The sequence below is a fragment of the Strigops habroptila genome, chromosome 10 (genome assembly GCF_004027225.2).
Source record: "Strigops habroptila isolate Jane chromosome 10, bStrHab1.2.pri, whole genome shotgun sequence".
Lineage (NCBI taxonomy): Eukaryota > Metazoa > Chordata > Aves > Psittaciformes > Psittacidae > Strigops > Strigops habroptila.
Genome location: NC_046359.1, coordinates 18,479,905 through 18,507,422, shown reverse-complemented (window position 1 = coordinate 18,507,422; position 27,518 = coordinate 18,479,905). Strand labels below are relative to the sequence as shown.

General features: G+C 38.2%; 2 protein-coding genes across 4 annotated transcripts in view; one reads left to right on the top strand and one right to left on the bottom strand.

Annotated features, from left to right (window-relative positions):
• The window catches only part of EXO1 (exonuclease 1), a 33,470-nt gene that overhangs the window by 2,063 nt on the left and 3,889 nt on the right, over positions 1-27,518 (bottom strand). The window contains exons 1-13 of one of the 3 annotated variants that reach the window (XM_030499753.1): positions 15,983-16,099; positions 15,403-15,576; positions 14,121-14,240; positions 13,116-13,239; positions 12,076-12,213; positions 11,649-11,861; positions 9,809-9,996; positions 8,843-8,939; positions 8,008-8,224; positions 6,404-6,656; positions 4,642-5,122; positions 4,034-4,135; positions 149-342 (exon numbers count right to left, since the gene is read on the bottom strand). In XM_030499753.1, the coding sequence (XP_030355613.1) occupies positions 149-342; positions 4,034-4,135; positions 4,642-5,122; positions 6,404-6,656; positions 8,008-8,224; positions 8,843-8,939; positions 9,809-9,996; positions 11,649-11,861; positions 12,076-12,213; positions 13,116-13,239; positions 14,121-14,240; positions 15,403-15,563 (2,288 nt within the window). In that variant the 5' untranslated portion in view covers positions 15,564-15,576; positions 15,983-16,099. Of the gene's footprint in view, positions 1-144; positions 343-4,033; positions 4,136-4,641; positions 5,123-6,403; positions 6,657-8,007; positions 8,225-8,842; positions 8,940-9,808; positions 9,997-11,648; positions 11,862-12,075; positions 12,214-13,115; positions 13,240-14,120; positions 14,241-15,402; positions 15,577-15,982; positions 16,100-27,518 lie in introns of those variants that run through there. The other 2 variants (XM_030499755.1, XM_030499754.1) reach the window with 2 other exon arrangements.
• On the top strand, positions 23,135-27,461 carry LOC115613794. The gene is made up of 2 exons (XM_030499756.1): positions 23,135-23,229; positions 25,162-27,461. Exon 2 carries the CDS (start codon positions 25,211-25,213, stop codon positions 26,159-26,161), a length of 951 nt encoding a protein of 316 aa, XP_030355616.1. The 5' UTR covers positions 23,135-23,229; positions 25,162-25,210; the 3' UTR covers positions 26,162-27,461.

Here is a 27,518-nt window from a genome sequence, read left to right as displayed (position 1 = left end):
GAAACTAAAAACTGCATGTAGAAAATACCTACCTTAAGCTATTATCTTTCTTTACTGTATGGAGGAGACTTGTAGAGTCTGCTTTGAAAATTGTTTCTTTGGGGAAAAAAGTATACAGGGTGCTAAGTAAAGGGTTAAAGCAACTCACCTTTTAAACTGGAAGTTTTTCCGGAGTTCACTGATGGTGGCTTGCAGTCCCAGTGTATTTTCAGCATCGCAATGATTTCTCTTCTGCACAGGTGACTGTTTCCTACTTAATCCGCTTACTTTAGCTGGTATTAATGGCTTGAGCTTTGGTACAATACGCGGCCCTATACAACTGGATTTATGTAAACCAGGAACCTGGAATTTTAATATTACAGTACAAATGGTTAAAATGACAACCTTATTAGTTAGTGACAGGTATTACGCTGCAAAGCTTATAATAAAAAATAAAGCAGTTCACATTGTGTTGAGATAATGTCATCTGAATTGCCATGACAGAATATATTTAGATAGCTTCTATAATCTAAAAAGGGGCATCTCAAACACATTAGACATAATGCAGCTGGAAGAACTAGCAAACTAGTTTCCATAGTTCTTTGTATTCTAAGAGGTTGCAAATACACATTTCTTTTTGAATGCTTTTTTTGAAGTCTATTGAATATTTATTTTCTCATCTGTTTACATGAGAGAAAAACAAAAAACTCTTCAATGTCAGCTTTCAGAATTTTAAGAGAAGCTACTGTCTGGTATCACTCTCTGGGAAACCTGGATATCATGAAAAATGGAGTCATAAACAGAGCACAGGTGTCAGTAGGATTACACTAGGAATCATTAGACCCATAGCTGGACCTTCTTATCCAGTTTCTATACCTGGAACTCAAAACAGCTGTGCTTGGCCAGAATACCACTTTCACATGCAACCAGTCGAAAGTTCAACACATCAATTAAAAGAATAATAAATTGCTTCGTTAGATAGTTTAGCTATTCACCACCCTTATTATTACAAAAAACGTGTGCCTTAGCAGTTTCAAAGCACTGAATCTGTTTTTTCATATTTAGAAGAAATGAAACTCACAGGAATTAGGTCATGTAAAAATAATTATGTCAGTGTAACTTTCACATTTCACATTCTTATCCCTAACCACAATCTCTTACATTCCTGTCATTTTTCTGGGGTCAATATCAGCCTACTTGGCTGATAGCTATTCAGACTGCTGCTATCACACATTCTAATACTGATACAACACTGTTGATCATTTTTGCCTTCTCAAACTTCATGCACAAAAGGTAGCGAGTTTATTTTGAATAACAGAAGAAACACAATAAAGCCCGATCTGTAAGATTACCTTTTTTTTTTTGTGAATAGCTTACCACATTTCATAAACTAATTTATACCTATTGCTATTTATTTAATCACTCTCTTCCCATCACAGCACAATAATTAAACACATGCAATATACTTTTGGACAGAGTTAAAACTTTATTTGCCAAATAAGTTCAGAAGTGGCAAAAGGCCAGAAATAGCTTACTCTTATTTTCCATTATATTCTTCTGTCTTACATATGCTTACCATTTTCCCCCAATTTTGGGGCAAGTAGCCATTTGGAAGCATTAGCACACTTTACTGTTTGAGCCATTCTGCCACTTTGTGGTAGATATGAACTACTCACAATTATCAGCTTCTAAGTGATCATTCACTTCTAGCCTGCTATTTTAGCTTTTGTCTGTCATTATGAGGACCAAAACATAATTATCAAAATACAATACCTGCAGAAGAGAAAGTGAGTGTCTACAATTGTGAGTTCTTATTTTACAGTTGGCTACGTAAGGTAAGTTTAAAGACAGCTAGGTTGTGAATAACACTCATATTTCCCATTTGGATCATGTTAAGAATAAAGCATTTTGTGCTAAATGAATCACCTTTTCTGTTTTGCTGGATCATCTGTAGAAGGTGGCATAGCTCTGCCCACTTCAGGTGCTTCACTTAACTAATGCAAATAGCTCTTCCTCATCCAAGTGTTTGCTATTGATCACATAACATTTCTTTATCTTAAAATACAAGATGTTGGCAGTTTTTTTCTTCAAAGAGAACTCACACCTCAGTTCTTTCCAAAAGGATACTTCATTTTGTTACACGCACTTGTTATATAGTTTTTTTTATCCAAATGAAGTTGTTTCTACCTGAATAGACTAAGCAGATATTGGAATCTCAAACAAAACTGGGGGCAGGGGGAGGGAGAAGTTTAAAATGCAGACCAAAAATTTCCCCAAGAATACTAGGAAAAATAAAATCCTAAAACTCTATGCTTTATAGTATTTTGCTCTATATCTGTCACCTCAGCCATTTTGCAACAGCATGTGAAGTCACCCATAATCCTACATTTCTTTGTGGTACTGTATTACATCAGAGTTATAACTTCATTTAACGAACCCCAAAGTAAGCAAAGATGAGAAACTTTAAATCAGAGTAAATTGCTCCCTTTGGTATCTTTTACTGTGCTTAACACCAGTAAAGATTTCTCTAGTTTAACACTTGCAGTAAGCAATCCTAAGGGAAAAATTGAGCCAAAAATAGTGCTTCTTATCTCTACCTCCCCCCTCTTCAAGTCTGGCTACTTTTTCCAATGGTCTCACTGGTGCTATGACTCACACCAGCCTGAGAGTCTGGGCAGGCCAAAGTTCCAATACCACTGACCTTTTGGGTGCTGTCAAGTTAGTTTTCAGCCAGGTCAGTTTTCTGGTCCAAGTCATGATAAGTATTATTTCTAGCACATAAAGGAAGTGGAGGAAATGCATGGCCAATAAATGGGGGAAATACTCCTTTCAGGAGCTTGATTTTAGCTAACCTTACTGTCCTCACAGATTTTCAGGAGATTCCTATTTCTGAAGAGCTCCAAGCATCCTGAAAATTTGTTTATATATGGTGCTTATATTACCTCAATATTTCTATACTGTGTATTCCGCCTAATTTAGTATATTCTTTCTCCCAATATACTTTTAAAGTGAGTAAAACATTGAAGCAAAATGTACGAAACATTCTTCAAAACAAAGTAATACAATTGTGAAGATTTAATTTCATTGGTCAGTCTTATTTAGGAGAAAAAGTGGGCAAAATGTTAATCTAATGAAAAAGAATCAATTCTTGTACTCAGGTGTTCCAGAATAAAGATGTAAATTCCAGCTTAACACAGAAGTTACTAACAATAACCACAAGATGTCACTATTATACAAAACACACACAATGCTCTTGTTTGGCAGGGATAAACTAGTGATTTTTAGACTGTCTAGGAGAAAGAAGTTGGTAGGGGTATGCATGAAAGGATGAAAGAGTCTTCTTTAGACTAACCTTTTGGCCAATTCTAATGACAATGCCCAAGGAGTTAGTGCACTTTTAGCTGTTAAGGTGTTGGAAGTTTTGCAAATAAGACAAATGAGTAAAGCTCTTGGAAACATCACAAATACAAGGGGGACATAAATTTATCCCCTTATTACCCTTAGACATCTACAACGCACATAGAAGACAAATTGCCTGTCCTTCCATACTGATTTATTAGTGCCTAACTAGGCTTTTAACTAAAACCATTAAGCAAGAAAGGCTGAATAAAACCTTTCCAGATTCTGAAATTTAAACACACTTTTTCTAGTTGAAGTGGAAGGAGACTGCTAAGCTAGCAAATTTATCGAGACAAGCAATGAAATAAGGTTGTATCTTATGACTGTATTTGGATTAGAACATAACTGCAATTTGCATCATAAAACCTGTGTGTTTGGCACACCTGAAGAAAATTAAGAAGTGGGAGTTTGCCTTAGATTGGCTTATTTAATACCAAATTGTTTAAAAATCACCAGAGAAGTTGCAACTTTGATATCAATCATAAGTGGTAGGGTATAGTTCATCTCAGAGCTGATATGGATGAAGAGGAACATAGCTTTTTCTTGCCAGCACATGCATTGCTTAGGATTCTTTCATGAAGAATTCTAGCATGAAGTAGTAGAAAGCAAGAATTGATTTTCAGTAGAGCACACAGTAAAGTTAAAGAATTCTTACCTTGGTCTTTATGATCGTATTTTTTCTGTCAGTTTGAAGAGCAGAAAATACTGGAGACCATGTACACTGATACTTAGCCAGTTTTGAATTGGAGTCAGAGTCCTTAATCAAGAGAAAATTCATTTGGTTTTAAAACTTGGGGGTTTTTGTGGTTTTGGTTTTTTTTTTTTCTTTAAACAAAAAAGTATATTTTTATCTCTATACAAATATAATTTAAGATATAATTTTTTCAGCAGTTCTAAGAACTTATACAAAACCCTGAACTTCTTTTCAGCAAGCGACACCATGGTGACACACACACACCTTCTGTAAAGGACTAACAACAGGAACTAACAACAGCAGAGCACAAAAGCTAGCCTACCAGATATTTTTATGACCCACTGTAGTGATAGCAATGGAAAAACTGAAGACAAAGTAAAACCAGAGAACAGACTTGATTTAAGCTAGTAAGTCAATCCATTCCACACAACTATGTAAAAGCATTGACTAGTTTTGTGAACACAAGCTACATAACCTACAGGGTATCATTTTGAAGCAAGATTTGCTGCCTGATTTCTTTTACAATTTAAAATGAAAGCAAATGGTGAAATAATGTCTAGTTTCCTTACTTCTGCATCTGAACGGTTGTTAGAGAACTGCGGTATTTCTGAAGACTCCAAACTGCATTCTGATTGCTCACAAGACCTTTGAGACTGTGATGACTGTTCCAGTTCTGTTAAGAGGGAAGATTCTTCCTCCGATTCGTCACACACTGCCCCACTCTCTGTTTGTACACCATTAATCTGACCTTCCTGGGATACCTTGCAGTAGCTTCTCTGTTGGTGAAACTGCTGTGAAAATACAGTATGAGATGGACCATGGTTTCCCGAGTTAGTTATAAGGCTGCTAAACCACCGGAAGCAGTTTTTCTGTGTTTCTCCAGGAGATGTAATGATAGTCCTCGTTGATTTTTCAGTTTCTGAAATCAGGGAAACATCTCCTTCAAGTTCTACTTGCTGTTTCTGGCAATCCTGCTCAGCATCTTGAGTTAGATCACAGCCATCCTTCTTTGCTTTACTGTCAAACATAATTGCATCATCGCAGAAAAACCTAAAAAAGTAAAAAAAAAAAAAAAAAAAAAAAAAAAAAAAAATTAAAGCAAAGGAGAAGAAAGTTACTGCAAATGGGTATGGTACCTCAAAATCCAATAGCTCTCTATCAATCAATTTTGTATTTTAAGGGCACATGCAGACACAAATTATTTTGACAATAGGCAAAGTTTTAGTCCCTTGGGAAGGTTTTTAACAGATAAAACTAAAAAAGGGACCCCTCCCTCCCCATATGTAAACATGTCATAGGTCTGAAATACTGATAAGTAGTTCATCTGAAAAAGAAACACCCAGGAATCCTACAAAATCTAAGAATATATTCATTAACTATCATAAGACTAAAGCAGTGAAGTGTTTCATTACTGTCATCAAGGAAACTTGAACTTATCTAGTTCTTTTCCATGCTATAGCAGCAGCTCCTAAAAATAAGTACAAATCAGAGATTTTTAAGAAGCTGAGAGTTGCTTTAGAGAACAACCTACCATCACTGACAGCTCTTAATTTTTGATGCAACATAACAAAACCTTCAGCTCAGGAAACACCTTTAAGGCATATGACCTTAAAGCTAAAGAACATCAATATTAAGACTGTTCTGTAAAATTACACTGCACAACAATACTTAAATTATTTAAGATAAAAATTACACAATAAGAGATATAATAGTGATAATGCCTTGTAAAATCAATTCAAGTAGCTGTGGCCAAATGCAACCAAAAAAGCCATAAACAAAGAGCCAATTAAAAAACCTAAAAACCTAAAGTCCTTCTCCAAGAGTTGCTGCAGAGATCAGGAGCACTGACTGAGTAGGATAGGATAAGAGGCATATGTCACTCAATATGACCTCATTCAGCTTTACTGAAACAAACAAAATCCTTGTCAACGTAAGTCAATATATTCATTAACTGCTTACACATTTGGAATATAACCGCTACTTTTTTTGGACATATGACATATCTCAAATGTCATATCATATATATGACCTTTACCAGGAAAAGAAATATGGTCAATTCTCAATTAATTTCAACACCCAGAGGCTAGACTGTGTCTGGTCTCACAGTCTTCATTACTGCAGTAAAACACTGACATTATTCACTTACCTATCTCACACATAGATAGGAGGCCTAGCACGAAGGGTTTTCCATCTCAGCTCAGGTGCATTTATAGAATTTCATTCAAAACATCCGAGATAGCATTTTTCTCATTTTTGGTGTTGAGGTTATTTCAGCAGTCAGGATAGCAAGGAGGATTTTGCTACTTATTAAAGTAAGTGACGCAAGCATACCTGCTTCTTGTTCCTGGAACAATTACAGCATCCTTCTCTTTGTTTTTCCTTTGTAGAAAGGAAGCAAATTTATTTCTAACTGTGGGCAGAGAGTTAGCGCTTTCTTGAGTGACAGAATTCCCTGAAGAATCAAGGCTTTGTATTGCTGAGACACTCTTTTGTGTTTGGCCATCACGATCACTCTCCTTGATTTTTTTTGCTTTTGAAAACGAATATTGGCTCAACAGATCTCCATCAGAGATGTCTTCTAAATCTAAAGAATTAAATTTAAGCATCACTGTAGCAGATGTTCTAGAATTAACCAGTTATGAGAGAACTGAGCATTACATTCTGACCCTACCAGGCTTAAAAGTATTAGTAAGGTCTGGTAGGAACATTCTTGACATTACGGTTTAGAAGTCTTTAACACAGTTGTTTTCTAGTACATAGCCTTAAATGTAACTTTCTGTGAAAATGGAGATGGAGTGAAGGAAGAAAGGCTGAAAACAAATATGATTTCTTTTCCTCGTTGTAATTTTGGTTTTGTTTTTTATTTTAAATACTTCAAAATGAACTTTAGAGGGATCTGGACAGGCTGGACCAATGGCCTGTGGCCAATGGTATGAGGTTCAACAAGACAAAATGCTGGGTCCAGCATCTGGGCCACAACAACCCCATTCAACACTGCAGGCTTGGGAAAGAGTGGCTGGAAAGCTGCCCGGCAGAAAAGGACCTGGAGGTGCTGATTGACAGCCGCTAAACATGACCCAGCTTGTGCCCAGGCAGCCAAGAAGGCCAACAGCATCCTGGCCTGTAACAGAAACAGCGTAGCCAGCAGTTTTGGGGTAATGGCTGGACTTTGCGATCTTAAAGGTCTTCAACCTAGTTGATTCTATGATTCTATGAAAGCAAAACTAAAGGTGATTTAAAAGGCAGGTTGCTAAACTACAGATCTCAGTAAACCTGAGAGTAGGAAGATACCAGGAGTAATAAAGGCAATAAAGTAGTCCTGGTAGCATAATCAGAAAGCAAAGGAAACAGAGGAAGAGAAAATACTTAACACAGCAGATAAAGCACAATGAGAATAAAGTGCCCCTTCTATTACAAGTCTACTGGTTATTTCAGCACATATAACTTAGGTGGTGTAGAAGACAAAATACCACAGATTTACTGGAGAAAGTGAGAAAGCTGGAAATAAGAATACCTATACAAGGGATACAGGCAGCTCTGTGTTAGAACACAGAAAATTTTCTGTCTGGCCAAACATCAACTGTAGGAAAACTAAGCTATTTTCATTTCTTCACAAGCCATCATAAGGTAGAAATTAAATCCAAAAATCTCACAGATGTTATTAAACATGACAATTTAAAATTGAAAATAACATTTTATAGCAAATTCATGTAAGTTAAAACTAAGTGCTGCAGAAAGTTTGCTGCCACCCTTAATCATTATGTAGGCTTTAATACTATGGCTCATTAATCTTGCAGCTTGTTGAAAACATAATACAGTTAATAAAAGTCAGAGTTAGACCTCTAAAATCTCATGCCATTAAGCCCAAGATAAAATCCTTTCTTTTCCCACAGCCTTCTACTGTTATTTATGTACTTATTTTAGCAAAAACATACCACTCCTTGGCCTTTTTGCTAAGAGCTCTTTGCCAGAAAATTTTAGCCCTTTAACACTAATTATCTTCTCAATGCCTTTGGTTGTTGGTTTCTCTAGTAAATGCATTTTAGGAGGAACAGTATCTGCTTTAGGGCCAAGCTTGTAGTCTCTGCTCCAAATGCTATTTACGTGATCAGCAGGCCTGTCATTCCAGCCACAACTTTTCTGTCGCACAGGCTACCAAAAAAAAAATAAAATGAACAATTAAAAAACCAAGGCATAGGTTTACAATTTTGCCTTCTACATACGATTGCTTGATTTACCATGTAAGGACACTTTGACATTTGCACTACAACTAGTGACATTGTCTACACAAGCATTTTCTTTTTTGTCCCCATATTTCTCATGCTTTTCATGCAAATTCTGTTTTGTGCTGCCATGACTTCTTCATTCCAATATGGTGCAAGTGACTAACTGCTCACCTCACAAAATTAAAAGTTTCAATTTTATTTCTATTCAGAAAACTTAATTTGGGAAAATAATTTCCACAGAATTATATACTTGGAAGAAATCCAAATCTCTGAGAATTTTCTTTTAAACAAGTTACTTCTGTCAATAGTATTAAAGACTTATCAAAAAGTCTGAAAATAAATCAAGCATTAAATCAAATGTCATGAAAAGTAAGATTTTACCTGCACAAAGAATGAGAAATGTGTGTGGGAACATAAAGTCTCCATAATAGCACAACAATTTTCACTGCCAAGTCATTGCAAATAACGTTCAGTCATATTTTTCCATGAATGTTCAAGATCCGCACCAAAATCTTAACACGTAACTTCAGAACAAAGATGTTACCTGTGCAGTGTCAGGGTTATAATTATCAATTTGTTCCATTGTGTCGATATCAATGTTGCCAATAGCAATTTGAAAAGCAGTACCATCACCAAAATGTCTGTTCCCACCATATTAAAGAAAATAACTGAATATTACGTTAAATTTCAAGAATGGAAACTCAAAAGTTATACTAGCTGTTGTTTCCCATTTTCATCCTAAAAAGCACTGCCAGAATATTAACCAAAAGCATTAATACTAAGGCTCAGGGCTCAATCTGATGCAACAGCAATTGTAATAGATCTGCAGTGCTTGGCAAATCACAGAAATCAAAATGAAAACCTTCAATCATCAGCAGGAAAGTTACCATCTTTCTCCTTCTTAATTTCTGGAGATATCAAAGACTAAGTGGTTTGAAGAACATACAAAGCTAGTAGCTGCTTCAACAGTCCCCTCTCTTTCTTCATTTTCCTAACCTTCCATGCTGAAATTTATGCTGTACAAATGTAGCAAAATGCTACTTATTCTGTAGGAAGAGATATCTGGTAAAACAGGATATGCTTAGATTAGGGAAGGAGTTGTACACAGATTGCAAGAAATAAACTGGTAGGGATTATAACACACTTAACAGACAGAAATTAAAGACAGTCATACAGTAACTCAAATATTTTAACTATAACCTGTATTTGATGATTATATTTAAAAAAAAAATAAAATAAAAAAATCAGTACCTTCTGCCTAAAATGATCTGTCAATGAGGGGTCACTCACTGTACTTTTTTTTAATTCATTAAAATCAGAGCAAAAGAGAAAAGAAGAAGAAAAAAAAAAAAAACTCAAACACTTTTTAAGGTTGTACAAAAGCCAGGCTTTAGTCAATAGCAGAGATGCAATGAAAACCTGCAAGCACCCACAGATGCAATGAAAATTATAAGACACCACATCTGCTCACCCTTATTTCCCCACTCTGCTGTTTCAACACAAAGGATACCGTCCTGCATAAATTAGTGTTTCTGGATCAATATCATCTCCATATGCATTCAGAGGAACTAATTTTCTGTTGACAGGATCAAAAACTAACTGATAAAGGAATGTATTATTGGCCCGTGTAAAACCCTGTATGTATTCTTCTGGTACTGTTATATTCATCTTCAAGTACTGCCCCATTTTCTTTACAACCTGACCAAAAAAAAAAAAAAAAAAAAAAAAAAAAAAAAAAAAAGGAAAAAAAAAGCTTAACTGTTTCTTTTAAACCAGGTACACAAAAGGTTAAATATATTTCAAATAAGTATCTTATCTTTGCTTGTAATTAAATGTAGAATGCATTGTTACAACAAGCAGATTCAACTTAAACAGGTGAAGGAAAAACAAGTTTTGTACATTATTTTCCCACTCTCAAGTTCTTTACAATCACATAAATCACACATTTCAACTCTTTGTAAATACTTCTTGTCCAATAAATAAATAAAGACAAAAGCTGAATAGAAATACGGAGCATCTCTTTAAGGTATACTTGTTAAAACTAATGCATATCAAATTGTATCATTATCAGACCACAGAAGTGATACACGGTACCTCCTGTATATTGTTTCTGCACTACTTTAAAAGAAGTTCCTAATACTTCAGTGACCTCTACATTTTCCAGATTTATACAAGGCAGATTATGTTCTTTCAAAGATTAAGTTTCTCATACTGCTAGAGGCAAGAGTTTCTGCTCCTCTCCAAATAAAGCATCAGCTATGTTTTGGCCATGCATTCTAAATACAGGCAAATTTACTCATTTCAAGAGTTTGAACTGGCGCTGTTGGACTCTTATCATCTTCTGACTTACTCATGACTTTCCAGCACTGTTGGAAAACAGCAGTGATGAATTACATGACAAATTACTAAGTAAAAAGTTTCTTGAAATTATTAAGTCTTGATATTTTGTTCGAAAAGAGATACATTAAAAGAAATCATGATTTGTATGGGAAAAGTTCAAAGTTCCATTTTACTTTCACAAAAGCCAACAAAACCTGTTGCTTTGATGCCTGCTTTACATGATACAAAACATTTTAAAAATAAAAATCATAGTTCTTTGGGTACAGCCTGTGAGAGAAAAAACCCACTAAAGCATACATGTAACTGAACAAAGAAGGTAATACAGTAAGTTAATTAGACTCGATATTTAAATGCTCTCCTGGATTATTCACCTGCCTTCAGGACAGCCACTAAGGTTATTTTTCTTATTAGCTCTTAAAAACCTCTCCTCTCTCTTACTAGCTACACAGAAATTATTCCACTCTCTTAGCCTCTAAATTTTGTTTTCATTGGATAAGAAAAAAAACCCAAACAAAACATAACAAAAAATTCTACTGTATTTCGTTTTGCACCATATCGACCTTTTCTTCCATAATGTTTTACTATATAAATGTCAGTATCTATATGTAAATAAATGCAAAAAATAAATCAAATAAGATTCCAAATCCCTGCCCCTCCCACACATAGATGAAAGTGTACCTATGCAAAACTAATGGAGTTCAACAGTTCTGAAAACTAATCTGCAAATCCAGAAGAGCAGGTAATGAGGGGAAAAAAGATCCAGAGCTTTATAAAAAATTAAGTCTCTGCTCAAACACAATATTTAATCCCTTGAGGGATAAGAACAATTCTTCATTTAAGTTTACTTCGGTGTATTTCATTAAATACATGTATTAGCTTCAACACTCAAGTTAAGCCCAGCATCTTTCAGAATTCTGCTCAAAATGGACACATTTTTAATTGAGTGTTAACTTCCTATCTACTGATACATTCTCCCAAAAAGCCAACATGCAAAGAGAAACCAAGTTTACCTTTATAATATCTGGATTGTTGGCTAATTTTAGTAACTTGCACGCTTTAGCTAAACCAATTCCATGAATTGATGAGAGGTAGTCACAACCAGAAAGAATACACATGTAGCGGAATTTCTCTTCTGTAAATACATTTCCAAGCTGCTTGCAGTTCCCTAGTCGAGCTTGATCTACTTCTAGTCCATTTCCAAACTTGTCAATTTTCAGAAATACCTGGAAATTAAGAGAAATTGAAAACAATCATTTGCACCCATATAAGCTAGTTTGTTGCACTTGGTGGAAATAACAGAAGCTGAGTGCTATTCCCGTCTGTTTCCCCCATTTACTGTAGAAGCATAAATCAATACACCAAACACATTTGGCAACTTCAAACTCTGCTTTGAAGACATCAGGAAGAAGTAAAGGATATTAGTATTTTCTTCCATACCTTTTTACATCCAAAAGCTAAAAGATCAGAGTCTTCGGTAATTATAGCTTGAACAATGCCAGTTTTATTAAGATAAGCCAACTGAGCATCAGCTTCATAAGGAGCAACAATACAATCAACTCCCCGGGCTCGGGCAGCCTGTACATAAACAAGAAGCATACAAGTACTTTGCATTAATCTTCAGTAATTACCTGAAGACATTTGAAAGCATAAGAACCTCTACCTTAAAAAACTGAAACCATGATCTTTTTAATAAAACACCCATCCTCCTCCCTTTAGGGCCCAGTATTTCACATTCAATGCCAAATTTTGAGCAGCTTAGGCCTATATAGACTACAAAAACAGCCTTTCCTGGGCTGGCCTGTAACACTATACTCACTGCATCTGACCACAGTTGCCAGCTTCAAACTCATGGAAGTTACATTGTGAACAAAGGAAAACAGCACTAGAACAAATGTAATACTATTTAGATAAAGATCCTATGGCTGCAGTGTAAGGATAGCAAAAAGCTACTAGAAAGGTTTTAAGCAGCCAAATATTTTTCTGTAGTCTATTCTCAGGGAACAAGCTGGGAGGAGATGAAATTGTGTTTAGTTTTTGTGCAGCAAAGGTAAAACTGTTGGTGTTACCAAAGTCAGTTCTTAGCAGTATATATTTCAATTGACACATCGACATAATTACTTATCTAGTCAAGTGCCTCTATGTGCAGACTAATTTTTTAAATTAAAGTTTGAGAACACATCACAGGGTTGGTGTGGTAAACTGTAAACTGGCTTTGGGGGTTGGACTAGATGATCTCCAGAAGCCCCTTCCAACCGTAACAATTCTGTGATTTATACAATTGGGCATAATAAATTTGAAGTTCGCTAACTGTGCCTAATGTAATCCAATGTAGGTAGGACAATTAGAGACTGACAAAGGGGAGATGTTTTACTTGCCTACATAGAAGCAGAAGCCATACAAAAACAGAGTAAAGAAATGTTGCCTACTGCGTAGATTATTCTTAGATCTGTTGGTATCCAACAGCATTGACGGCTTACTTTAATAACTTCATGAGCCATAGCATGCGTAACATTCACACTGCGCCCAAAACATTCCCTAGCTTCTGACAGTCTCCCTTCCTGCAACAATTGTTTCCCCTTCAGAAGACTGGCTTGACGCTTCCTGAAAGATAAACAAAAATACCCACCAATCTCAGATTATTTTCTCTTAAAAGAACAAGTAGCAGAAAGGACTGCAACAGGTAGGAAAGGGAGGGGAAATCTGCTCTACTGTATCATTTTTTAAAACATAAGAATAAGTCATTGTATCGACAAGGACAATTATATTGGCATGTTGAAACTTTTAATGTTTTCTCAGGAAAACCAATGACAACTCTAGAAACTGAAATCCATAGTGTAAAAGGAGATGTACCCACTCTCAGGTTGCATATCCCGCAAAATATATGTAACAGAATTTGGGAGTATCTGACATTAGATACTTATTGGCTTAGAGGACAGAAGGCATCATTTACTTCATTTCAAATATCGGCAATTGTTTGCCCCATGCTGAAGGAAGCACATGTCCCATGAGAACTTACAAATAAATAGACTTGGTAAAAAATTCTCACTGCTTCAGCAAGAAGTCCAATTATATAGAGACCTGAATCCAAATGTGAAACAAGTTTATCTGATTATTTGTAGAGAAAGATGAGGAAGGTTATGTTATTTTTAAATAAAATATATTGGCAATTTTTGTCCAGAGATCATGAGGGAAGGTAAACTAAAAGCCTTTAATACATTACAGGAAGTAATGCTCAGAGGTTTACTTCCTTCCTCTATAAGAAGTGCTTTCATTTATGAAGTGCATTTCTATTTTTGGAATAAAACCTCTAAGAAGAGGTTTGTATGATTTTAAAATGTAAATTAAATGAAATAACAGTACTTTGCAAGAAAGTTTACCAGAGATTACTACCTATCTGAAGCTTGAGGTTTTTCAATTTTGAAAATGACCTGTAGTGTTAAACATACTGCTTTGCTTGCAAATCAAGACAGTTCAGTACTTACTCTCTTCGGGCCTTTTCCACTTCCTTCTTAGAAGGCAGGGTGCATCCATCAAATACCAAAATTGGTATAATTCCAAATGAGAGGAGCATATCAACAAGTTTCATACAAAAAGCTACATAACTGTATCAATAATAACAAAAGTAAGAAAAGTAAGCTTTATTGTTAATCATAAGTCTATTGCATATTTTCTTGCAGGAAAAGAGAACTGTATGTTTAGGACTAACTGTTGTTCAAGATCAGCCATCATATGTGCATGGAAACAAGATTTGATCATAAAATATTCATGTAGTTAAATTCAACTGTTCCAAAGTTTCCTGTGACTTTCAATGTTTCTCCTGTCAATCAGTTTCTTTCTCAACTGAAGTGTATCCTACTCTTAGGACTCTGAGGGATCTCCACTACTACCTTCAGACGCAGGTAGCAGGGTTGGAGGAAACACTACAGTTCTTCAGCAGAAGCAGAATTTAAAGATTTGAACCCATTTGCAAGCCACCAATTCCTTCTTGCCTCCAATTAAACATTTAACCAAAATTTCCTAAGTGAAGTTTGATCTAGACTAACCAGTGTAGCTATATTTCTGGAAATATAAAGATTTAATACAGTTTTAAATGAAGATTAATCTAGAACAAGAGTTCAACCCAGTTTTCCAGAGGTGAGCAAGAATTTATGCAAATCTGATCTAAGCTCTAAAGCTGAACTTGAAATACTACCAGTTTCTCTTTGTTTCCTTCCTTAGAAATACAACTACAAGTAAAAAAATCCATGTTACATTAGGAAAGCTACTCTAAAAGTATATTAAGCAAAACCACAATTTATTCAGAGCACAACACATATGTCACAATTTCTCAGTATCATTGTAACTTGTCACAGCAGTATTGACAAACTATCACTTCGTACAAACAACTTTCGTGAAAATAACACCGAATTTGAAACTTATGAATTGCATCATAATTGAGAGCAAGACATGCTGGGAAAAAAAACAAACAAAATAACAAACCCCCCAAAAACCAAAATAACAAACTCACCTAACCACTGATGTTATAATAGAAAATATTTTAGAGTTTTTTCCCCCAGCATATACTTCAAAATTTATTTTGCACAGATGGAAAACTATGTATTTATAGCCAACATTCCCATTTCCAAACAGTACAACTGGTACTAGCAATTCAGAAGCAAGAGTAAGAAGTGAAACTGATTTATCTTAGTTTTTAGCTCAAGACACGTCAAGCTACCAAAACTTTAACTCGTAAGAGGGCCGAGAGGAAACATGTCAAAGACTCACACATCTGTTGGCTCTCCTCGGGCCAGCTTCTCAGCACAAGCATAAGCGCCTTTGTGCAGCCAGCAGTACGTGTCCACAGCTACTGCCTGCCCTTTGTATTTCTTCACGTGGGTAGGTTCCGCGGCCTCCTTGATGAATTGGAGCAGGCCCTGAATCCCCATGGCGTTGGCCGAACTGCAGGCGGGAAAAGCAAGCGCGTGAGCACAAGGAGCCGCCGGTCCGGTTGCGGACAGGGCGCTACGCTGGACCCGAGACACGAGCAGCTCCCGCGCAGCCGGAGCGATGCAAAGCCTCGAACGCGGCGGGAACGGGGCGCACAGGCGGCCGGCGGGCAGGGGGCACCGGGTCGGGAGGGGGCACGAGAGGCGACAAGCGCGGACCTACCCCCACCGCCTGGCTCGGGGGTCTCAGGGCCCTCCCCCGAGCGGCACGTACGGACACCCGGAGCCGTACCCGTCCCCGGGAGGGCCTAAGGCAGCTCTCCGGGCTCGGGGCCGCACCCCGCGAGGCGCCGCTGCCAGGGGGGGCAGGGAAAGAAGGTCTGAGGGGAGCGCGACCGCCAGCCGCCACGCGACAGTACCTCGCTGCGGGAGGAGCGGGATGCCACGCGCCGGCCCCGCCCGCGCCGCGCTGCGCCGCTCCGCTCGGCCGTGGCGCGTGAAAGCCGCCTAGGGTTTTCAAGCAGCGCGCGCTCAGGGCGCTGGCCCCGCCCCGGCAGGGGACTACAAGTCCCAGCGTGCGCCGCTCGGGAGAGGCCCCGTCCCGCAGCGCGCGGGCTCCACCCCCTTGAGGTAGCCAGGCCCGGCCTTTGGGGTGTTGTGGCCGTAGGAAGAAAGAGTGGAAGGAGAGGAGAGCGGTGGGGTGTGGGCGTTTAGGTCGCTGGGCAAGCTGACCCTGAGCTCCCGGTCATTTAGGACTCGCTCTCGTGCAGGGTACCGGGAGATTTCTGGAACCTCCTCTCATTTGAAACCGAGCTTGAAAGATTCAGTGTTCGCAGGACAGCTGCAAGCGCTGGGGAAACGGGCTCTAACATTGAAGAGTAAACCATGAAGTTTGCAAAGGAAGTGCAGCTAATTTAAGCATCTCAAAAGATCTTAAAGCTTATCTAGTTAGAACCTGCCTGCCATGGGCAGGGACACCTTCCACTAGAGCGGGTTGCTCAGAGACCCGTCCAGCCTGGCCTTGAACACTGCCAGGGATGGGGCAGACACAGGTTCTCTGGGCACCCTGCGCCAGCGCCTCAGCACCCTCACAGGGAAGAATTTTTTCCTACTGTCTAATCTAAATTTACCCTTTCTCTGTTTAAAACCATTCCCCTTGTCATACTGTTACATGCCCTTGTAAAAAGTCCCTCTCCAACTAGGATGACAAAGGACCATGAAGTGCCAATCTTGATTTCTTCCTGTGGCAACACACATGCTGGAACCTAAAATAGTTTCAGATTGATCTCACTCCTGATGTTAAGTCTTCACATATTGCTAAAAGGAAAAGTGCAGTGTGGAAACTTTGTAAAGAATGGGGAGAGAATTGGAACAGACAAGAGACTATGCATGCAATACTGGATTATGCCATTTTTCTCTACACTCATAAAAACATGCATGTCTGCTTCGTTTGTTAATCTAGTACTTAGTTAAGATTGGAATGAATACAAGGGTATGTGAACGTTTCCAGCTGCAAGTAATGAGATCACTGGACCAGAAGTATTGCCAACACTCTAAAGAATAATCAGTGCACTGGAGCAGGTGTTTTTATTCACTGATTTTCTCAAATTAAAGAAGAAAGCATGATGTTTAACTGCTTTATTAAGCTGCTCTTAGTGAAGGTCTGTGAAGCTGGTGGTAGAATCCTGATTAGGACACATGCCTGTCTGTGAAGAGAGTTTGAGAAATGATGATCACTGTCTTGGAATGGAGGAAATGTGGTAAAATGAAGAGGAATCAATGTAGTACTTTGCTTGAAATTTCATGGAGTTTAAATATCTGGTATGTTTGTAATTATAAACAGGAAATTACTTATTTATATGATTAAAGTTTTCCATTCTTGAGCAACATGATTGTACATGTCCCTCCAGGCCTCATGGAATAACACAAATGCCATAAATAGCATAAATAAATATTGCATAAATGCAATAACTAGTATAAATGCAATAGCATAAATTCACTTAAGAATATCTTTGAAGAGCTTTCCTTTCCCTTCCCTCCCCATCCTTGCCCGTTTCCTATACAGGTAGGAACTACCAGATGGGCTTATCCTTGTGTGATGTGTCTGTTGTGTCCTGATGAGATCCTGCTGTCGCTCCAGAAGGTGCAGCCAGAACATGGAAATGAAGAAAACAGCCCTCCAGCAGTGGCCTGGTCAGAGCACACAGTGACATCTCCCACATCAGAGCCAGTGCGAGCCACGTTAGCCGCAACACAAGCCATCTGAGATGTTAGTATTGCAGTTCCACTGCAAAGATTTCAAGTTACAAGTGAAAAGTAGATTGTCTGGAGTAAAATGATCAACAGTTGATGAATTTTGAGTTTGAGATACGTCATAGAGCTTCTTTTTCTTGTTAGTTAACATAAAGGTATGTTTGCTTAAATTAGAATTTGCAGTGAGAAATATATCTGAGCTAGCCATTTTGGAGTCTCTATAGTTTTTTCGATACTTTGACTCCATTACATGGATGACTCAGTCAGCAGGGCAGAAAAACAATGTTTCCAGACAGTGGACAGCAAGGCCTAAATTCAATGCACTTTGGAAAAAGCACATCTGAATTACAGCTTAAGAATATTGCGTGTGCACTGAGAAATGCATGGAAATAATCTGGCCATGGTGACAGTACAAGATGTTTTAAAGCTGAAAATACTGATTAAATTTCTTTTTGCTGATTCTTCTTTTCACTCCATGATTCTGTCTATATTTGATATGCTCTGGAAGTTTTAAATTCAATTGCAACTAGAATTCTGTTTGGATTAGGGTCTCTTAAGAGTATGTTCTTATATCAATTCTGACATTTCTTTTTCCTTTAAACTTCTGTGTTAATGGGAAGAACAATAATCAAGGCAGACAATATGATATATATCCGTGTCTTCCAAAATGTCAAAAGCAATTCAGTTGAATCTACTTTTGATTGTTTTCTCTAGATTACATTAAAAATGGTCTTAAGGTGAACCTCAGAGTCAGAAGCACTGAAGCCAAAGAACTTGCATTGAAGGAAGCCAGAGCTCCAGAATCCTTGCCCAGCTCCTCTTTGATTCCTTAAATGTGAAAGGGTGGCTACCTTGGAGCTCAAGAGTTAGCATGATATGCATTAACATTCAGTTTGTTACAAATGTCTTCAGCATGATTATCTATGACCCACCTTCATTACATCTCATACAAAATAATAAAGTTTTACACAGTGAGTCAAAGGCTTTGCTCAGTAGAACTATCTTGACTTAAACTAGCTAAAGACACTGGTCTTTAAGCTCAACAGTGTCTCTTGGAAGGAAGTAGAGGATAATACTTTGGTGAGTGATTCCTTTAAAGAACAGTGTATTATTGCAGTTTTATTTCCCATAGATACTACATGAAACTGGGAAGTAGCATGTGTTGTGATTAGTTATAAGACTTATAATAATATATACAATCCTTTCCTTTCACAGGTAACTTGTGTATCTGGAGAATTTGCTAGGACTAGGAATTACTATGCCAAATCCCTGTTGTGTGTTTTTTATTTCCTTGGCTAGTTTTGTAGCTGTGACTGGCAGAACACATTTCAAACAGACATGCAAATAGGAAGTGTGGCAGGAACATTTTTGTTTCCTTTACAATTGTTTTGTATCATGTAATAAAAAAGAAGAGCTGGAAATTTAAGATAGGTGCCCGAGATAAGTGTGCTAAAGGACCTTGAGAACTGCTTCTTTCTCAACACTGACTATAGAGAGAAAATGGGATCACTAGGTTGGATGCAGACAACTAACCTTTTCACAGCCAAGGTCAAGCAAAATTAATTTTGTCCTCAGTGTGCACCACAATGGACAAGGACATTTTACAGATTTTTAGTAAACTTCATTCCCTACATTGTCTGGCACTGCTGAAATTGTTTTCACAGAGTAGATTACAATACTTGGAATGAAAAGAGGTGCTTTGCAGAAGCTCTCAATCAGAGCATCAGCTCTGGTCACATTAGCTGATCAGGTGTCTGATTTATACTAGTTTTTCAAAAATTTCAGTGAATTCCTTATTATTGCTACTGTATTGTCTTTACTGCATAAGAATTTGATTACTTATTTCAGAAAGTCTGTCTGCCAATTAGTTGGACTATTCAATAAATATATAGGAAAAGAAATTCAACCTCTCTCTGATAGACAGCAGTATCATATTTACTGCACCCTTCATCTGCCTTTTATTGAAATTTCTGTATTTTCACACTTCTTGTGTTTTAAGCTTAGCTAAGAAGCCAGGCCTTAATAGCACAAGCAAACTCATGTACACACTTGTACACACTTGAGAGAAGTCTACAGGAAGACATTCTTAAAGCTGTATTTAGTAGCAGAGGAAATATTTTTAAAAGCTCCTCGTTTATTAGGCAAACATTGTATCAATAATGTTAGCAAAGTAATTAAAACCCCAGATTATCTAATTAATATTGCAACTGCCATCTGCTTCAGTAAAACCAGGCCAAAAGCGTGATTTATGTGAAAGGTATCTCACCAACAGAGATACTAGTGACAGGATGCAGGTTTGATAGAAGATTTGTATTTTCTGGATTCATAAGTGGTTCCACGAGAAATATGCTAAGCAACAATCACTCTGATGTGCAAAAATGATATTAGCTGGCAGTTAATTGCTGTCAATTACTCGGAAGTTATTGCAAAGCTCAGCTTTATTAGTTGTATTTATCTGACAGTGTGTACTGAGTGTATCGTGGTTTAAACCCAGCCAGCAACTCAGTACTATGCAGCTGCTCACAAACCATCCTCTTCCCCCCACCCCGGGGTGTACGGGGAGGAGAATCAAAAGAATATAAACCCCACAGGTTGAGATAAGAACCGTTTAATAACTAAAGTACAATATAATACTTCTAGTACTACTACTAATGATGATAAGGGAAATAACAAGGGGAGAGAAAATAAAACTAAAAGGGGAAAGGAAAGAACTCCAATAAACACAAGTGATGCACAATACAATTGCTCACTACCTGCTGACTGATACCCAGCCTGACCTGAGCAGCGATCGGTCCCCTCCAGGTAACTCCCCCATTTATATACTGGTCATGATGTGCTGTGGTATGGAATATCCCTTTGGCTAGTTTGGGTCAGGTGTCCTGTCTCTGCTCCTTCCTGGCTTCTTGTGCCCCACCTCACTGGCAGAGCATGAGACTGAAAAGTCCTTGGTCAGGGTAAGCACTACTCAGTGACAACCAAAACATTGGTGTGTTAATCAGCATCATTCTAAGACTAAGTCCAAAACACAGGCCTCTACCACCCACTAGGAAGAAAATTAACTCCATCCCATCCAAAAACAGGACAGAGCATGTTCCTCCTTTCTTACTAAGCTGTAGCTTACCAAAACTCAAGTAGTCTAAACAGAGATCATAAATTACGTCAAAGAAGTTAAAGCAGATGACCAACTGTAACAGAATGAAATAAGCCATGGAAGCTCCAGATCAATAGTATGGATCAGCACAATGATTCAGTAGCCATTCTAGCTTCCAGAGTGATAAGAGGTATGTAACACCTCTATTTTAGTTCCTGTTAGTAACTAGCAAGCTGATTCACCAGCCGTTTTTTACATCGGAGCACAACAATTTCCAGGAAGGCAGAAAAGCAAATGCCTGAGGCAGTCTCTGTGTTGGCCATCTCAACCTAATCTGTTCCTGTTTGTCAGCAGCCTCAGATCCTTACACAAGCCCTCTACAGTGTCTTGCCTTGATAGGTTGTGCTCTGTTATGGATGAACTGAAAACGGGGGAAAATGCACTCTTCCTTGGTCTTTACAATACAGAAGAGGCATAAAAGAGTTATACTTCAAATTGCTATTTACCTTCATAGAAAACTTTTTTGTACACATTGTCAATACGAGGATGTATGAGCCACAGGCATAACACCCCGTCACCAACTGTCTCTGAAACTTCAGATGCTGAGTGCATTCATTTTGAGTATCTGTGTGGACACAACATTTGTATAATGCACTAATGCTATGAAATGCTATCTTATTACTCACCAGAAGTTTGTCAGTGCTAAAGTAGGGATGTGTAGGAGAATTAAGCCAAGAAGGAGTGTTATTTGTAGTACAAATCCCAAATCCAAGCAAAATGCTGCTGAAGTTTGTAAGGCTTTTGTCAAAACAAGATGAAGTAGCTCAGGACCTAGCGTGATTTTTGCTTCTTTTTTCAAAATTCACCACATATGTATCACCAAAAAGCATTTTCATCAGTTCATAAGCAACAATCAAAGTATGTGTATTTGCAGCAAGTTTGCAATTACAGCAAATGGGTACATGCATGCAGGAATATTCCCTATAACATTCTTAAAATCCTTCAGGCTCAGTATGGTTCTAGAGGCACTAGAATGCTAACCACTGTTTCTTCATGTAAGGGCCCGACAATTTTTTTGGTGGGGGTGTGTAAATGTTTGAATTTTTAGAAGGAATTTCCATTTACGAAAAACACATAGAAGTAATTATTTTTAATATTTTGCATAACTGTCTGTAGAAGCTTAATAGGAACCTGGTTCATGATTTACTCTACAATGAGAATCCTCAAAGAAGATGCGGAAAAGACGTGCATTTTGCTGATCTCTTCTTTAAGAAAATACTGAAAAGGACAGACACTACATCCAGTTACCATAGTCAAGAGACAACTGTGATTCTGCATTCCTTACTAAAAATAATCTGAAGTGATACATAATGAGAAGCAGAATGGGATCCTATCAGTCAGCAACATGTAGCTGTGAGCTGCTGCGCATCAGTAACAACATAAGTGAGAACACCAGGAAAAGAGATCATACTATGCTGGGTCATGGATGCAAAACTGAATCAGCATCATGGAAGACTCCTGCATTTAACCCTACTTAGCCCCATCTTTTTCTTCCTTTCTTTATGCTTCTGTGCTTTCTTATTATAAATTGATGTATTTTCTCCTTTCTTCATGTTGAGATCCTTCTCCTTCCAGTAATCCAAAGGACACCCCTATCTCCACCCTGCCAATCTGTCCTTTTGTTTTTATCTTTCAACTCAGAGGTCTTTTCAGTTTGCCATCTCCAGTTGTTTCCATTCTTTTCTCTGCCAGGCATACTTTGGATTGATTCTGAGTGCAGAAAATGTATTTTCTCATAACGGATGGCTTTAAATGCATAGATGAGTGTGCACAAAACCAGATGTATCCTATCACCTTTCCTACAGTGAAGTCTCAGAAAAAATTCTAGGCTTCCTCCAAAAGACCCCAAAAATTAAAACCAGAAGTATGCCATTAAACCTCAAAACCCTCTTCATTACCGGTTTTGCCACCTTTACTGATGGTATTAACTATTCTGAGCTTTCCTTTGGTATGGTTGTGCTGCTTGCAGCTATTTTCTTTTTTTTTTTTATCTGTAGAAACATATTTCAATATAGACAACAAAAGCACACTAAACTTCTAGTATACCAGTGCGTATTTTTTTCCCTTTTGTGATCCTTTGTTGTGAAATGATACATCCGGGTGCAGCTGAAGCCTGTGTGTCACATACCTGCACAGCTCAGCCCGGCCTCTAGAGACCTCTGGGACAGAGGGAGCCTCAGCTGACGTGAAGTGCCGTGGTCAGTCCAGTTTCGCTTTTGAAGGTGCAGAGGCAGGAACAAATCTCTCTCCTTTTTTTTATAGGTAAGTCTTCAAACTAGTCCCACAGTGATTACTACCAGTGTAAAATGTTGTGGATTTTTTTTTTTTAACCTCATGGTAATATAAGTTTAGCTATAATCAGCAGAGAACTTGGAGCCTGTTACAGTTATTTTGTTCCTTTTGCACTCAGACTTCCACCCTTGTGCTGAAAAAGACAAACGGGTACATTTTCTAATATACTCCTCCTAGCTGCACATGCTTCTGTGCTTCTCTGAACACTATCCCTTTGAGTTAAAATCCTTTGGAAAGGTGTGTGTTTTGCTATGATGAAGTCCAGAATAGCAGTTCTAGCCTGTATTACTGTGACTTCATATTTTATCTCTGTGGCCCCTGGATGTTGTCCAGAAAACTCTTTAAAGCAATCTGGGGTCATAAAGTTCCTCCAGACTCCCCAGGTCTGCCCAGAGCCTGAGCTATGCTGAGGCAACTTTCTCCCAGTTTGGGAATTATACAGAGCTCTCTCTCCACATATCTTTAAGGCCTGATCTAGTAGTGTCAACAGCTTGATTCAATCATTAACAAGAAATTGCAAAAAGACAAGCAACCTGCCACAGATGACAACAAACAGCTTGGCACATGGTGGGAAAGGAACAGCTGTGTCATCCTATTTAAGATGAGAGCCCAAAGCAAAGGAAACCTGAGTCCTTCTGGGGCAGGTGAGCAGCACCTGGGAGTTGTTGCTGTTGATTCCTACACTTGCACTCTCTGCATGTGCAGCCTATTTTTCTGAGAAAAGAGATTTTGAATGATGGTTGGAAATATTGTTTTCCCCAACATTTCTGGTAATGCAGTGAATTAGTAGGTGAAGGTCTGTGTCTCAAGGAGATCTAAGGAAGCATGAACTATACAAGGACTCAGATAAAAGCTTGTTTTTAGCCAGTAGCTCAAGTAAAAGGACTTGTTAACTGAAAGGTTAAAAAGAAATTAAAAAAGCTCTTAATTATGCTCTGTAGGAAAACTGATTAGATTCTCAGGGGTCTGATTCCAGCTCAACTGTTTTGATACTTTCAGCCCAGAAAGAAGAGAGGTAGATAGATGTTTGCCTTGCATATACAGGCTCCTCAGCATGGAGAGGAAGATAGATATTTGGTTTTCATATACAGGCTCCTCAGGGTAGATGAGCTCAGCGGACAGCAGAGGTTGTCTCTAAAAAGCCAGCAGGATTCCCTCCTCGTAGGATAATAATATTTTGCTGCATTATTTGGGTGAAATTGCCCTTTTCTTTTCCAAGAGCAGGCGGCTGCTGGGAGGGTGCTTCCATACTGTATCCTGCCCCCTCAATATTACTGGCTGCTCTTACACACACTCTCAGGCCAGATGCTGTAGACAGATTCTTGCAGATCTTCTTTCTTACTCTTTCCATTGTCTGCTCCTCTTATCCTCTGTATTTCTGCAGGTGACGTAATGATAGGGGCACACAGGAGACAGGGCAGCCTGCCTCATCTGCAAATGCATCTGTTTGCATACTCCTCATCTGACCTATGTTGAGGTTTGTTGGTTTTTTTTGTTGTTGCGGAAGTGAAAAGTATCCTTCTCTATTCTGCTCTTCACTGACTTGACTCACTCATTTTATACTCATCCAACACAGTTACACTCAAGACTCTGATCTTTCTACAGGTGTAATGCCTTCAAACCAGAAAGCAATGCCAGCATCTTGCTGAATTCCAGCTTTCCAAAAAAAGGCAGAGTTAGCGAAGGCTTAAAAATGTCTTAGCTCCCTTGAAGAGAATGGAGACTTGAAACCTAAAGAGAACAGAGTCACTCCTTAATGCACTCACTGGTACCTATCTATAATGCTAGATGGAATAAAATTAAAATAGGTTAATCAGTAACCAATGATTCCAGCAGCAGCTAAACAGTCTCTCATGTGTTCCTAGCTGTAAGTAATCTAAACCATCTTTTTCTTTTATGTAGGTACTGATATATTCCGTACTGCTGAGTCTTCTAGCAGCAAGTGAAGAATATGTATCTGTTCCTCCTTTCCATTTTATATTTGGGTTTGAAAGCCACTGGCACCAAAGAGGTTATATTTGGTCATAATAATTTCACAGAATATCAAGTGGGCAACATGAACCTGATTCTCTCTGTCCCACACGGTGGGTCAATGGAACCCAAAGACATCCCTGATCGAGAGGCTGCCTGTTGGGATGCAAAGACATCCTCTTGTATTTTCTCTCATGAGTGTCCTCCTGGAAGTATTCAAAGTTATAAGAAATGCAAAGTGTCCACCAACCAGGACAGGTATACTATAGAGGTAGTTCAAGCTCTTGCTGAAGAAATCAACAACATTACTGGTGGCTTCTTCCCACATATAATTATAAACCACCTTCAAAGATTCAAGATGGATGCTAACAGGGTAAAGGAAGAAGCTTGCTTTGGAATTCCCCAAGCAGAACAGGCATGGGAGGAATATATGGGATTTTTGACCACTGCAAAAAGACAGATGACAGGAGGCCTGATTCTGGATATCCACGGACAAGCACATCCTGAACGGTGGATAGAACTAGGTTACACCCTTTCAAAAACTTCTCTTAACTCAGGCTTCTTTTCTGCGTCATGTTCCTCAATTAGCCATCTGGCCAGTCAGCTAGTCAATGTGTCTTCCGAGACTTTGGTTGCAGGGAACAGAAGTTTGGGTAAATATATTGAAGAACAAGATAACAGTTATGTTTGTGTGCCTTCTCCATCCAATCCTAGCCCAAATAATGGGAGCTATTATAGTGGTGGATACATAACAAAGACTTTTGGTTCTCGTAGCTCTGGCACTGTTGATGCCATTCAGCTTGAACTACCCCAGTGGGTGAGAGCAGCTGAAGAATGTCCCAGATTTTGTAAAGCACTAGCAAGGGCTGTAATGAAATTCTGGCAAACTAACTACTGCAGCCAGCACAACCGTGAATTTCTGCCGTGCTGAAAGATGCTGTTCTGTAAAGATACCTTTACATTATACAGTAATGATCTCGAACAATGGAACAGCTGGTACACCTGGAACATTTAGGCCTGCAATATAATTGTGAATGATGGTGGAAAGAAACTAACCTGCAAAGGAATACAGAGACATCTACATAGAGAAAATCCACAGCTAATACCAGTAAGTCCGTCAACACACAGCTTTGTACTACATCCAGCATTGAAAAGACTTCTTGAAGATGAGTGGGTATATTTGGAAGTATCACTTGCCTGGCATGCTTCTCTGTGCATAATTTTTTTCCAATAGCATCCTCAGTTCTCTAGCACACAATAAACAACTATTCTTCTAATGAATTTTGTGCAGTGTCTTACTAGATGATCTGTTCAAAGAAATGAAGCATCTCTGCTTTTCTCATGACACTTAAGACAATAGGATAATATCGTTGTGTAAAATGTTTGGGGCTGGGGCCAGTTTCCATTTGGTGTTTATAAAGCCCTAGGAGTTGGAATTCTTCAAGTAAACAATAACGTTGAGCAATGACACCCAGTCTGAACTACTTCAGGTTTTGTTAATTTAATGAATTATGAAAAAAACTCTGAGAGCGTTACAGTGCTGAAGTCTTGTCACAGTTTAAATAGCACAACAGTAGCGTTGTAACTGGATGGAAGGCTGCTAAAGATAATGATGTCATGCATTTTTGACAGTTTTCCTTACAGCGTGATTCTCTCCGGAGAGCTGGTCCATTGATTTCATTCAGCATAGGATTAAATACTTGATTGTTACTGGGAATAGTGTTACATTATGGATTGGCTCTTCTGCACCATGGAGAATATAGTGGCATAAATAGTCAGTCTATTTATGCCATGATAGACAAATTGGCTCTTGGAAAACATGGGCAATTAATAAGGAAAACTAAAAGGAGCAAGACAGCAAGACTGAAAAGAGTAAAATTCATAAATTAAGAACCTATGAAATCCTAGCAGTGCTAAAGGTTTGGTAAAAATGAAAGAATGAGTTAATAGTCAGTTCTGAGTAAATAGTTCTGAGTAAGTAGTCAGTTAATCAGCTGAAGAGAAGCAGGATTTCTGCATCTTGCAACCATAGTAGAATAATTCAGTTCTAACTATAAATAGGGACAATATCAAAGAGAAAATCTTGACGTTTATAACGCATAACACATTAAGACCATCAAAAGCAATGGAAGAGGAGCTCTCTGAACCTGAACTGTTCACTTTTAAAGATCTTTGAAGACTAGGCAATTTTCAGATAACTGGAAGAGAGCTGATGTAGCTGTCTTTCAAAGGCAGATGAAGGAAACACTGATAGTAAATGGCAGATTACACTTTATCTGGTGATACTT